The 13,591-nt window shown below is 40.6% G+C and overlaps 1 protein-coding gene across 8 annotated transcripts; it reads right to left on the bottom strand.

Annotated features, from left to right (window-relative positions):
* Positions 1 to 1,948: 1,948 nt before the first annotated feature.
* si:ch211-188c16.1 (uncharacterized protein LOC562677 homolog) lies at positions 1,949 to 13,203 on the bottom strand. 8 transcript variants are annotated; one of them, XR_009682779.1, is made up of 20 exons: positions 13,078 to 13,203; positions 10,630 to 11,572; positions 10,331 to 10,522; positions 9,574 to 10,117; positions 9,174 to 9,289; positions 9,057 to 9,082; positions 8,890 to 8,930; positions 8,724 to 8,774; positions 8,369 to 8,501; positions 7,994 to 8,153; positions 7,317 to 7,440; positions 6,587 to 6,618; positions 6,242 to 6,305; positions 6,035 to 6,072; positions 4,336 to 4,399; positions 2,992 to 3,090; positions 2,886 to 2,899; positions 2,702 to 2,786; positions 2,556 to 2,589; positions 2,359 to 2,394 (listed from the first exon to the last, which is right to left on the bottom strand). XR_009682779.1 is itself a non-coding variant. In XM_061083713.1 (19 exons), exons 1-19 carry the CDS (start codon positions 13,084 to 13,086, stop codon positions 2,325 to 2,327), a joined length of 2,754 nt encoding a protein of 917 aa, XP_060939696.1. In that variant the 5' UTR covers positions 13,087 to 13,203; the 3' UTR covers positions 1,949 to 2,324. The 8 variants fall into 8 exon arrangements, 2 of the variants coding, with proteins under 2 accessions (XP_060939696.1, XP_060939697.1); XM_061083713.1 differs by lacking the exon at positions 2,702 to 2,786 and having other exon boundaries at positions 1,949 to 2,394; XR_009682775.1 differs by having other exon boundaries at positions 2,702 to 2,899.
* Positions 13,204 to 13,591: the final 388 nt, after the last annotated feature.

The raw sequence follows: 13,591 nt of genomic DNA, 5'->3' as shown, positions 1-13,591 counted from the left end.
ACACACACACACACACACACACACACACACACGCACACACACACACGCACTTTCACACACGCACACACACACACACGCACAAACGCACACACACGCACACACACACACACACACACACACACACACACACACACACACACACACACACACACACACACACACACACACACACACACACACACACACACACACAAACACACTGAAAGCAGGGGGATTCCACCAGGCTCAAAGTCACCAGATAAAAATGCCTTTCCCAGGATCTGCAACCACAACTTGTATGTTTTACATATTTAAGACAGGTTTTTCTAAATTATGCAGACGACTGCTGTGTCATGTCTTCCTGTGCCGTAATGTCAACAGTCTGGTAAAGTCAGATTCCCACCACTATTCAGTCATGCCCTCTCTGATGTACAGTATGATGGAGGGGAAATCCTTGAACCGCATTTTGGGTTTCCAACATCACGTAAATCACTTTTTCTAGTTTAAACTGTGCTTTCTGATTTTGAATTTATTTATTTAAATATTTACTCTGTGTTGTTTTTAATGTAACTGCACAGCAATTAAATTTCGAAAAAATAATTATATATAAAATGTCAGTTGTGGAGGAAGCAGTCAAAACTTTTTTCTTCAGTAAAAGTACAAATAAATATACAAAATTTACTCAAGTAACTTTTCTACTTGAGGGAAATAGGAAAGTACTTTATTTTAAATAAAGAATCAAAAGTCAAAGTGCTTGCAGTGTGTAGGCTCTTTCTGAATGCAACTGTTAATTTTGTAGTTTCTGTAAATTTACCTCGGCCAAGGTTAGCTGTCTGTTTGTTTGTTGTACTGGACTGGACTAAAACTTAGTGGGAGGATTTGTTTTGGGTAAGGGAAGAAACACTTACATTTTGTTTGTGTTATGTAGATGAGTACTTACCATTCAATAATATGAACAGTCTGGAAAAGTAAATCCACAGGACTAGAATATACATTAATCTTCCAACATCACTTAAAGTTCACGCAACAAATATATCAGTGGTGGAGAAGTTACTCATTTTAAGACATTTTAAGTGAAAGTACAAATAAATAGAGAATTAAAATGGAATTCAGTAGAGCACATGAGACCCACCCAACAGTCTTTTTAATTCAATCATGCTGCACCAAATCGCACACTCAAATATAAAACATCAGTTCCCTAGACATCTACGGATTTTTTCCATCATAATCTATGAAATATTCCCTTGTTAATTCCTGAAGTTGTCAATCTCACAAGGTAAAAAAAAAGTGACAACTGTCTTGTGTAAAACTGCTGACCAAGGCAAACAATCATAGATGAAATCATCACATCCCAAGCCGAGGTAAAAATCGACCTCAGTAAAAGTATCCATTGTTCTTTTTTACTTTAAATAAGTACTTGCTTTTAAATATGCTTTAAGTGCCAAAAGTACTTGCAATGTTGCATATTCGCCCGATGTAACAATCTATAGCAATGAACTGTGCCTACTGTATAAATAGTTTAATACAAACAATACGACAGCCTTTGTCATATTAACAAAAAAAAGGAGCTGCAGAAGATGCCATTGAATTCTTGCAGTCGTATTATATAATGGCCGAGTCTCTGCGGTGGCCTCTTCCAAATCCATTCCTGACTGTTGTAAAATGCAGTGTGGAAAACAGATATATTCGAAGGTAAGTGAAAAGTACCAGCTGCAAAGTAAATGCATTTTGTTACATCCCTACCATTACAAAATACTAGTAAGACTCAGATTATGTACCTAACTTTACAAAACAAAAATAGTGAGTTAAGTTAATTACAAGAAAGATTAAAGGAAGGGTCTATAATCTTTTTGCATTAGTTAAGAGTGGATAACTGTACATAATGTAGGTTTATGGCAGTTTGAGTTGTATAGCAACTTTACCAGTGGGAAACGCAAGCCATGTGGTAAAAATATATCAGAAGCATTAGTCAATGAGAAATATTTATTAGATGTAACAGACAAACCGGAGAAAATCCAAATGCAAAGAACATATTCTTAAACACGAGCGACAAGTGAACAGTTGTGATTGAAGCACAGTGACTTATTTTGTGCAGTTTGCTCTTTTTAACAGCAACTTCAGAAAAAGAAAAAGTGCAGAACACAACAGTGACAACAAAGTGACATTTGGATTGAATGCAGTCACATCAGCAGCTTCATTTCTCATACATGATATTGTTTTCTCTTTTCTTTGCCCAACTGAAGTTAAAATAGATGTTGAAGTTCACGGTAAACACGTCCCAATGGCAGATCTTCTTCACAGCATCAACACCAGGAGTCCGGCTGAAGTTTTAGCCGGTGAGGTAATCAGTAGGTGTCAGCGTATAGTGGTGGGGGAGGAAGGAGTTCCAGCTCGGTGAAGTCGACCTCCTTTTCACTATCGTACAAAACATAGTAGAACATTACAGTTCATGTCAGGGGATGCCAGATAACCTCAAGTACTGCGAGCACTTCTTTGCCAAAATCTACAAGTACTCCACGAATACAAACATAGATCAAATGGAGCTGAGCTTCATTAGAAGGAGACTCAACACTTACAGATTTGGAGGCTCCGCAACAGCACACAAGAAATCTGGGACAAAGACAAGAAGATACAAGAGGTAACATGAACTTTGAACCACTGTCCCTGCAAAATGTCCAACATCATGTCTCCAGGTCACTTTAAACAGATAAAGGTTCCTCACAGTTTATTTCCCATGACAGGCGAGACGCCAACCAGTGCTTAGACTCCAGTGTCCTTTCAGTGATCTTTGAGGGGTGTCCTCTTAGCTTCACCAGTATCAGTGAGTGCGACAGAAGTGGTGACAACAGTGCAGTCATGAAAAAAAATAAAAATAAAAAAAAGGGGGTTGAAGTCTGTAAACTCACCTGGTGGTTCAGCACTTTAAACAGGACAGAAAAAGAAAAGATGTTTCTATTACTTACAGGTTTTTTTTTAAACTAACTAATGTTTCGTGAAAAGAGAAGACTGTACTTTGTGGGGGTTTTTCCTCCAACATCATCAGCCTCAACAAATTCATCTTTGGTGTGTTGGAAGAAGATGGCCAGTTTCTGCAGGGCTTCATGTCTGGTCCTAAAAGAATCAAGACAACAAACTCATTCTATATTCCTACAACTCATTTTGTACTTGTTAATGACCTGCAGGGGGCGAGGAACACCAGTACAATCCAGAACAGTGCTCCGGATTTAAATTCTAGATTTTTAAAGTTTATGACGATCAGTGTTTCGAAAGCTCAGATGGGAAAAGGTTAAAAAATTGGGTTTGGACATTTTCTGTTTGTTTCACATTCACAACAACTGAATAGTGTCCAGGACATCCAGGACATTGAATCTTTGTCTTTCAGATATTTGTGTTCTTTTTGGGTTTGCTGTATTCTCAAATTGGCTCACTTGAACATTTTACTCTGGGGCTTGCAGGAAATGTTTGAGAAAATGTCTGGATTAACTGAGTCTAACATTTGCGTTTTCAAATACAACTCCGCTAAAAAATTCCAAGAAAATGTCCGGGGTTCAATGCGTGCCTGAAAGCAGCTTCAGAGGTGCCGATTCCGATTTTTGAGGTTTGCCGCTTCGTTGTATCATACTAAATATATATGTACTGCACAGGAATACTAAGGCTAACGGTGGCGATACCACAGCGAGAGACTGATTTCAAAGAGCATCCCTCCGAGCATCGTAGAAAAAAACTAAAAATGGCCCGATTTGTAGATGCAGACAGTGTTGAATAACACTGTAAGGATATTTTTTAATTTAACCAAATATCATCATATCCGACTTTATGGTGAGTGAATGGGTTTGGACTCTGGTTGAGCTTTTTTGGCATCAGTCACATCAATTTCCATTTGTAAACAGATTATGACGAATCAATTACTCCAATATATTCTGCTTATTTTTTTCAAACCCAAACGGTAATTTTTCATGCAAGGATCTAAATTTGCTTGTTTGAGCTATTAAAAAAAGAGCTACTACTACTTTGTTTGGTTTATTATTATTTGTTCGGCTGCTGGCAAACCACGTCAAGGTTCATTACTCCAATTACTGCTGCTTTTCTTCATGATATGATAGTAAAATTTATATCTGGGATTTTCTTTGATGTGGCTTCTTTGTTTGTTTCATTACATCCCAAAAACGATTGTCTTTGGCCTCTACAGTGCAAGACTCAAGGGAAACTATCTAAAATGTTATTGCCCCTCAAATATGCATATATTCATAATTATTATCATGTTATGGGGTGAATGTAGACATATTTCTAAATGTGGACATAAAAGACAAACCTGCCATGGTATCTGCTTTGTCACCTGTGTGTACGGAGACTTACTGTGTGTGTAGGTCCTCCAGGTTGGCATCGCTGAGAGTGTGCTGGGCGCTGACATGGCTACAAGCTGGAGAGCGGTGGAGGGGTTGAGTTATGCAATGACAGTAAGATGGAGGGGGAGCGGGTGAGGAAATGGCAGGGGCACATCAAATGAATGTTACAGTGTTCCATATGTCAACGTAAAACAAAGCAACCACAGGCAGAGCTGGCATTTCCCTTTAAACCACTGCGCTAGATGACATTGCCCTTGCTTCCAATGACACAGTCAGGAACTTGGGAGTGATCTTCGATCCTGATTTGTCCTTTAATAGTCACTTAAAAGTAATTTCTAGGACCGCGTTTTTCCACTTGCGTAATATCTCAAAAATCAGACATGTCCTTTCGCAAAAAGATGCAGAAAAACTAGTCCACGCCTTTGTTACATCGAGACTGGACTATTGTAATTCATTATTATCAGGCTCCAGCAGCAAGTCGTTAAAGACTCTGCAGCTGGTCAAAAATGCCGCAGCACGTGTCCTGACGAGAACTAAGAAAAGAGAGCACATTTCTCCAGTATTAGCATCGCTACACTGGCTTCCTGTTAAATCTAGAATAGAATTTAAAATTCTCCTCCTCACCTTCAAGGCCCTTAATGATATGGCACCTCTTTACCTTAAAGAGATGTTAGTTCCATATCAACCTACTAGAGCACTCCGATCCCAGAACTCAGGTTTACTTGTTGTCCCTAAAGTCTCTAAAAGTAGAGTAGGAGCCAGAGCTTTTAGCCATCAAGACCCACTGCTGTGGAATAATCTCTCACTTTCAGTTAGGGAGGCAGACACGCTCTGTTCGTTTAAAAGTAGACTCAAAACCTTCCTTTTTTATAAAGCTTATAGTTAGAGCTAATTTGTGCGATGTTCCAAATTTGATTAAATGGCAAAAACCCCTGATGATGCTAAGACGCACAGGGAATTTATGACACAAGACACACGGAGCTTCTCTTTCCTGCTTCTCCTTCCTTTTCTCCATATTTATCACATCAAGATAATTCTTATCTGATCAGTACATGTTACTAACTTGACCCCTTTTCCCGGAGTTTCTGTGCCTTAGCGCCCGCGGATGCAGGGCCACAGCTGTGGCCGCACCATGGATTATGATTGTGGATCGCGTGTCGGAGGTCGCAATGGTGGATCCAGTTCGGTGGATTCTGTATCGTGCCAGCTGATCGTCGTTGTAATGGAGGATCCTTTGTCGCGTTGGCATCGGATGATGAGGGACCACGACCGAGGCGGCAGCTGATAATGGATTCTAACTGGCGGCGGTGGACAATGACTGTGGATTATAGTGGATCCCATCCTGATGCTGGATCGTGGTCTTGCTGGCTGCTGGCCAGAGACTGTGATTGCAGCGGGACTGCCTGACACATAGTATTGAAAAATGTTTAGCCTAATGGATGCTGCTAAAAATCCTGATGATGTTTTCTTACACCTGACATCTATTGCACTTCTGTCCGTCCTGAGAGAGGGATCCCTCACATGTGGCTCTCTCTGAGGTTTCTACATATTTTTACCTGTGAAAAGGGTTTTTAGTAGTTTTTCCTTACTCTTGTTGAGGGTTAAGGACAGAGGATGTCACACAATGTTAAAGCCCCATGAGACGAATTGTTATTTGTGAATGTGGGCTATACAAATAAAACTTGATTGATTGATTGATTGATACTTACACATCTCCGACATGGACGAGGTCTGCTGGGGAAAACTACTACACAAAATAAAGAGAAAGAAAACAATTAAACACATTATGCGTCATGAGTAATCAATCTCAGATGGAATAACTTAAAAACGACTTTTCATGTGGATCATGGTTTGTCATTCTTCAAAGAAAAAAGCATTGCTGAGCCACAGCAAAGGAAGATAAACTTCAGTCTTACTGGCTTTCGTTGGAGGGCGAGAGAGTCTCGTCTTCACAGGCCCACTCCTCGCTGTCATCTGTGACTGTGGGAAACAAATTAGTTTGATTAAACACAGTGTGCTTGCTGATGATAGAGAGTTGGCAGCTGAAACCCTCAGCCTACATGGAATTCCCTTACAATCGCGAAATAACACATTGCTGTCAAACACATGGCAACTTGTCAACATGTCTATACATAATAACAGCTAGTCAAATTCTTTGTTCTGCATTTATCACGTCGAAATGATCAAGCATGCAAGGTTTACAGGGGTTGGGAGGTGACAGTGCAAACACCCACTGTGCAGCAGAGCCTATTGACACTTACAGCTACTTGTTAGCACAGGGTGACTGGAGGATCTGCAAAACAAAGACAAACGAATGGTGACAGACAGTTAATATTGACACATACTGATGGACTGACAAGCTTGGATATACATCTTACAAAAGGTAGCAGATTTAAATAACAATTTCCTTTTAAGATGCTGACAGGGAGAAACTTGACTGACAATAATAGTGCAAAAAAAAGGTCAATGTTAAGTCTAATCAGTGACACATGGCAGGCTGCATTAACCCTCCAAGTTAAATCTCATTCAGTTTATGGAAAATAATCCATGTTTTGTGTTTATGATATAAAAAGAATGAGGAATAACATTAAAAAGCTGTCTTTTAAAATGGTTAAAATATACATTTGATATGTTTCTGTATGTTAAAAAAAAGACGTGAATGAAATTGAAAGATAATATAAATATGTAAAGTGTTATAGTAGTTTTAAACTGTGGCAAATCTAGGATTTTTCCTGAATCGGGTCCATAAAGGGGCAACAATTTTCACTGAGGTGCCAATTATATGTCCAACATGGACAACTCCTGGTACAATAAGGTGCGTGTTCATCCATTTTTTACTGTTAGTTCTATAGCTTTGAGCTCATCGTGTTCATCAAAAAATCTTGAAAATTTAAAAATAACAAATATTCATTGTTAGTGATAGTGAGTGATATTTGTCCCAGATGTTTCTTTTAAGGAGCTCTAAGTGTTAATCAGTGACCTGCCCAGTACCTGCTGTCAATGCTGATGGTGTCTCCGTCCTGGTTTCCTCCTCGTCCTGCAGCTTGGGCCTTCTTCCCAAGTTCCAGCATCTCCTTGATATTTAGCTCCACATTCATGACTGAAATATAACCATCTGAAAAAGCCAGAGGAACAATCAATTCTATCACCGTTTCCCATTAATTCTCTACACTGAGGCAGCCCTCCACATTCTAATTTATGCTTTCACAGTTTCATAATCAACCATTAACATTTCCACACTTCTCATAATAACATCAGAGATCTCTGACTAGGTATTTTGCTCCGCTGCTGCATTTTATAGCTGTGTGTGTGCTTGCTCATGCTATCCATTACGTTTCTACTGCCCACGCAGACCGTCAGACCTCATAGCTTCCGCTGCAGTTGTGCATGTACCTACAAAAGGCATACAATGCTTTCTATACTATAATGCTATCATCCTCTTGCCTGTAACCTGTGTACCTGTAACTTTGACACGCATGAGTGACCTTTCATAACAGCCATAGATTTAATTTATTCTGGGGGACATGATGTCTACCAAACAGCTTCAAATCAACAACCAAGACATGTTTTTTTTTCTTTATCGAATTCAAATATTTTCATATATAAAACATTTTTTAAGGGAAGTGATCACATTAAAATGATAAAATACACAATAAGTCCAAACTCACACTTGAGGTCTTCGTCTCGAGCCAACCATTTGCCTTTGGGGCAGTTCGTGGTGCGGATGATGCTGACCGTGTCCCCGCTCTTCACAGACAGGTCATGCTTGCGGACTTTACTGGCCACCATCACCTTGGCGTGGTACATGGGCTCCTCCCCACCTGTCACCTACAGAGGGAAATTTAACATTGAATAAAGAAAAGAGTGGCCGTGGACTGATTTCAGAATAGCTTCGCACATCAATTGGCCCAATTCTAATCAGGGGAATATAATTATAGCCTTAAAAATGTTACTGCCTTTTGATACTATGACAAAAGACTGACAAAGACACAGCTCCACACAAAGAATTTATTCACACCAAGGCAAAACTATTCCCGACTCACCTTGAACTTCTTTTTCATTTCATTTTCCTTTTTCTCCCTCTCTTTTTGCTCCTTTTTCTCCTTCTCAAAACGATGCTTCTCCCTCTTCTTCTGTTCTTTACAGTCAGCAGTGTTGGGGCTTTGGCGGTCCTTACTGAAAACAAATCAGACTATTCACTGGCAAAAAAAGTGGAGCACATTTTCCATAATGTTTACATTCGCCACCTGAAATATAAGTGGAACCACATGTGAGCAAAATAACTGAATAAAAAGGAAACAAAAGGAAATTTCAACATGAAAACACCGGGATCAGGTTTTGGACCGGTCTGTTTTTAATCACAACATCAGTGAGTGACGGATGACATGTCTGACATACCTGTGGACGTGATTATAGGCCGAGTGAGCATGTTCTCCTGATACAGTGGCCCTGCAGTTTGATTACCACAGTAGGAGAAAAATCAATGGCTGCCTCTCATCTGGCAAAAAGCAATGTCAATGACACAACACAGGACTTAAATGTTTGGAGAAAAAAAAAGACATACCATAGATTCCTCGGCCATATGTTTAGGGACGCCTCCTCCTTCTTGAAATAAACAGATTTATAATTTACCACAGATGATTGTTAAAAGAGCAAAACAGATTATTTATCCATTGCACATTGGGATTCTCACTAAAATGATAAGCACAAATATATTTAAATAGGAGTTACCATTTTTTGGTGGTCAGCATATGGATCTGTAAAAAAAAATATTAACACTGTAGTCAAAATAGACAAATTAATCTCTGCCACAACAAAGAATCTATTTAAAAATGACAATTCTCTTACTCTTCAGACCAGCTCTGCGTTTACGAGAGTTCTGACCAAAAGTAGCTTTGTTGAGGTTTTCAACATCTTCGTACACATTGTCACATGCTTCATAGTAACTGTCCTGTTTAGTAGCACTGGAAGGGAGGAAATCAATCAAATTAGTGGTCTGAAAAAACATTGACAACTAGAATGGCAAATTCTAGATTTTATTCTATCAAGACCCATGAATTAATCCCTGGGATATAGGTGAAAATTTAAAATAAAACATAAACATCTAGCAATACTAAAGAAAGTGATAATAAAGTTGACTGGTAATCTGTGCAGTAGTTTTGTGTAACCTTGACAAATGGAACAGAGGTGAAAACATAACCTCCTTGGCAGAGGTAGAAATTGTGATTCCAGATGCAGCTCAACTCACCTCGGTTGTGTCTGAATACCATCATTCATGTCTGCATGGCTACTAAGCTCCGTTTCCTCTGGGACCGAGTGGCTCTCAGCAGCTCCCAGATCAGTCTCATCAGTGTGAGAGGGAGAAAGAGGGGGTGCGATCGCCTCCTCACTCTGAGACCACTGCCCCGGCGGAGCAGGCTCTTGGAAATCTGAAAAGTTTATTGGTTCAGGGAAGCTGGCTGGATCGAGCAGGATTATATTTTGACTGCCGATGTTCAGATCTTGGGTGAGGGAGCTCACGCTGGGCTCTGTGGGATCACAACCTAATAAATCAGGCTGGGAAGCCTCAAAATCTGGGACATCAAAGTCAACTGGTAAGGGCAGGTCAGAGATGACAAAGTCTAAAGACTCCAATTCGAGCGCAGCAATATCGACAGCTTCTCCCTCTGCTGCTTCAATTTCTGGAATCTCAAACTGTGTAAACTCTGGAACGTCCAGCACAGGGTTGGGGACGGATGGGAGCTCAAACTCTGGCTCTTCAGTTGCAGCTTGGCTAAGACCTGGTGGCACAACTATAAAAAAGAAACTAAAATCAGCACTTGAACAGATGCTCGTCCTTTCTAAAAATAAGGATAATGTAAACTGTATTATTGCTAAAACACAGTCGCTGATGTCCAAGTAAAACACAACTTTTGCTTTAATATCCTTCAGTCTGTGGCCACAAAAGTGAAATACAGAGAAGAGCTGGGGAAATGGGAAAAGAATGCTAAGTTCACATACAGTACCATGGGCTGTGGGTAGATGGTGGCAGCTAAGGTCTACTAATGGAGGTCTGGGGGGCCTTGCTGGCTGTCTTCCCAGAGAGCTCAGGTCAGGTAGAGGTTTCTTTGGAGGAGCAGACGGTGAATGAGGTTCAGTCGTCCTCACAGAGGGACATGCAGCTCGATCCCTGCCCAACTGCTTAGTGAATGCAGGCTCTGGACATTTGGAAAACAAATATTGCAATAGCATAAGAAAATTGTACTGAATAAACAGTGTAAGAGGTATGTAAAAAAAGTGTTTTTTGTTCTCGAGTAAAGCTTACTATGTGTAGAGTTGTTGGCTTTGAAGAAAGGCCGCGCTGAAATACAGGCCATGTGTGGCAAGCAGACGGGTGGGGGTACAGGGAGGTCAGGCTCAAAACTGAGTACGTACTTCGGTGGCAAAGGGAACGCCTTGTCTCTTGATGCGTAGTCAGGGGAATGCAGGCTCTTTGGTTTCATGGAAAACAACATCTGCCGGCGTGAGAACTTTCTCTTGGCCCTCTCCAAGGTGCTAAGGATTCTGTTGTCCGAATCGCCGCTTGTCTCTGAAGAAGGGGGGGTGATCCCCATATCTGGGCTTGAAAGGGGCCACTCGACAGTTGAGTGATCACTTTGAACTGAGATGTCTTCTTCTGTGGTCTGTCTCGCCATTGAGGGCAACTCGCCAGGAGCACTGGAGGGTCTCATGGTCAAATCAGCATAAGCGGGCTCCACTCCATTTTCTGCACTGACTTTTGATGCTTTGACTGACTTGAAAGGAAGCAGCAAACCCTTCTTCTTGATTTTAGTTTGCGGCAGGACTTCTTTTTGTGACTCTGGTTCCGGTTTGGGCTCCTTTCTGACTGGTGCTTCTATTTTCTGCTCTTTTACAGGGAAGGCAGGAAGCACCTGAGGCATGTGTCGCTCTTTGAGGGATTGCCTTGTTGTGCTGTCTCCGTTGGTGAGCTTGGACGTGGGGGATGTCGGCCGAGGCGGTGGTGAAAAGGAAATTGGTCGCTTGCCTCCAGATGCCTGCAGCCCATCTCGGTAAAAGACCCTGGGACCCACCGGTACCTTGCTTTCCCCAGCAATACCGATACTGCTAACCACGGAGCTGCAGTGTCCTCCAGGAGGTGGAAGATGTTTGGGTTTCTCAGCAACAGCTGGCCGTCTGTTGTTGGATTGAGCCAGACGGGCCTCTTCCTGAAACTTGGCCCTCAGAGCTTTGAAGTTGATTGCCCCCTCCTAAAAAAAAAAAATCATGAATCATTACGTTAACAGAAACAGCTACAACCTTTAAATCTACCTTCCACACCGAGGAGCTGGGGTTAATGAGTGAATCCTGTTCAATGTAGCTTAACTGAAGTTGATAATCAAACTTTAAAAGTGTTTAATGTTTTTAAAAAGCTCCCCATATTTCCTGAAATGCCCTTTTTGAACATTGGAGTATCTGATTCAAGCAGCGTATCAGAAATAGCTACAACTTTCACAGACAATTTACTTAAGGGAGAAGGTTTTGGAGTGAAAGCTCTGATTCTAACACATCATTTAAGGGTTGACTTATCAAAATTACTGAAAACGTTCAACACTCCCTGCAGGTATCTAGTTTTTTTTTATATCCTGTTTTTACAACCAACTTAACTGAGTCGAGTGAGATTAGTCTTTGGTAAATCTCTCTCTAGAAAACTGGTACAGCTGCAACTATTCATTGTTGATAAGTTGGTCGACCAAAATTAAGCACCAAAATATTGATACATTTAATAAATGTATTGTTTTGAGTTACTTTTTAAATAAAAAATAATAAAATCCTGTAATTTTATAATTTTTATATGCAAGTGTTTGCTGGTGTCCTTAATCTGCAAGTTGTACCTAATCTCATGTTAAAACGTTCACAATTATCTGATTTACCAATAACACACTTACCAGATGAATCAGAAATTAAAATAATCATTAAGCTTCATAACATAATGTCAACTGCTGGCAGTTCAAGGGATAGTTCACCCGAAAAATAAAAAAAACCCTCAGATTATCTCCTCACCACAGTGCTGATGGAGGGGTGGGTGAAGTCTTTGAGTCCACAACACACTTCTGGAGTTTCAGGGGTAAACATCGTTACAGCCAAATCCAATACAACAGTGAAAAAGACATAAAAAAATCTTCCATACTTGCATAACTCGAAGTTTCCGCACCCAGACATTCAAATTCGACTCAGAGTGGCATCATTTAAACCATACTTTTAGCCTTAACGTTCTAAATTCTGTGATCCTCCTCCACATTGAGTAAATGCCATGTGTAAATGCCCTTGTTTCAAGTCGAATCTGAATGTTGGGGCTTAAATTGTCCAAATTGCTTTGGATTTGGCTGCAATTCTCATTTCCCCTGTAACTCCAAAAGTGTTTTGTGCACTTCAGCCACCCCTCCATTATCAGCACAGTGGTGACTCATTAGATAATGAGTACATTTTTCAATTTTGGGTGAACTATCCTTCTTAAACCACAGCTACAGTCCAATTTTGGTGTGAGCACCCTCCATTGTACTGAGGCTGAAAGCAAATAAAACTACAACTACCTACCATGGCCATAAACGACGATTAGTGGATAGAACCTTTAATATTCTAAGAACTAACAAGTACAAAGATCAGGTGAGGGACGGTTAACTTGAATTATGAGCTTAAATGTGCAGGGTGAGGGAACTTGGAGCTAGAAGCTCAATCAGCTGAAAGTTTCCTCAGAGACTCCGCAGACTTTTACCTCTTCCATCGTGGCTCCTCGAGTTCATCCCTGTTCAGACCGCGCGCCGGGGGAGAGCTCTCATCTCCTGGGACCAGATCCTGTGGATGTCTCTGAACCTCAGCAGCTTGTCACACGCACGATGAGGCCACAACAAACAATTTGAGAGCGCCGCCGTGCGCGTGACGCACTTGTGTGGCGCGCGTGACCTACGTGCGCGCTCACCTCGTCTGACCGACGAATCAGAAGCGTCCACAGCCACTTAGCGAGATAGGTATGAATAACAATAGGGATTTATTAATAATACGCAGTCAAGAAGAAGAAGAAGAAGAAGAAGAAGAAGAAGAAGAAGAATTTACTTCAACAATAAAGAACAGATTGGGACACACAAACAAATAAATCAAACAAACAAACAAAATTCCTTGACAAAGGTAATAGTTCATTACTTTAATTCCCTAACATGTTTTAACTTTGCTGTACAAATAAAGTGTGATTGAATAATAATAATAACAGTACTACTTATTATACTAATATT

This window comes from Limanda limanda, chromosome 13 (assembly GCF_963576545.1).
Source record: "Limanda limanda chromosome 13, fLimLim1.1, whole genome shotgun sequence".
In the NCBI taxonomy this organism is placed as follows: Eukaryota; Metazoa; Chordata; class Actinopteri; order Pleuronectiformes; family Pleuronectidae; genus Limanda; species Limanda limanda.
Note: the sequence above shows the minus strand (reverse complement) of the source record. Positions and strands in the feature narration are given on the sequence as shown.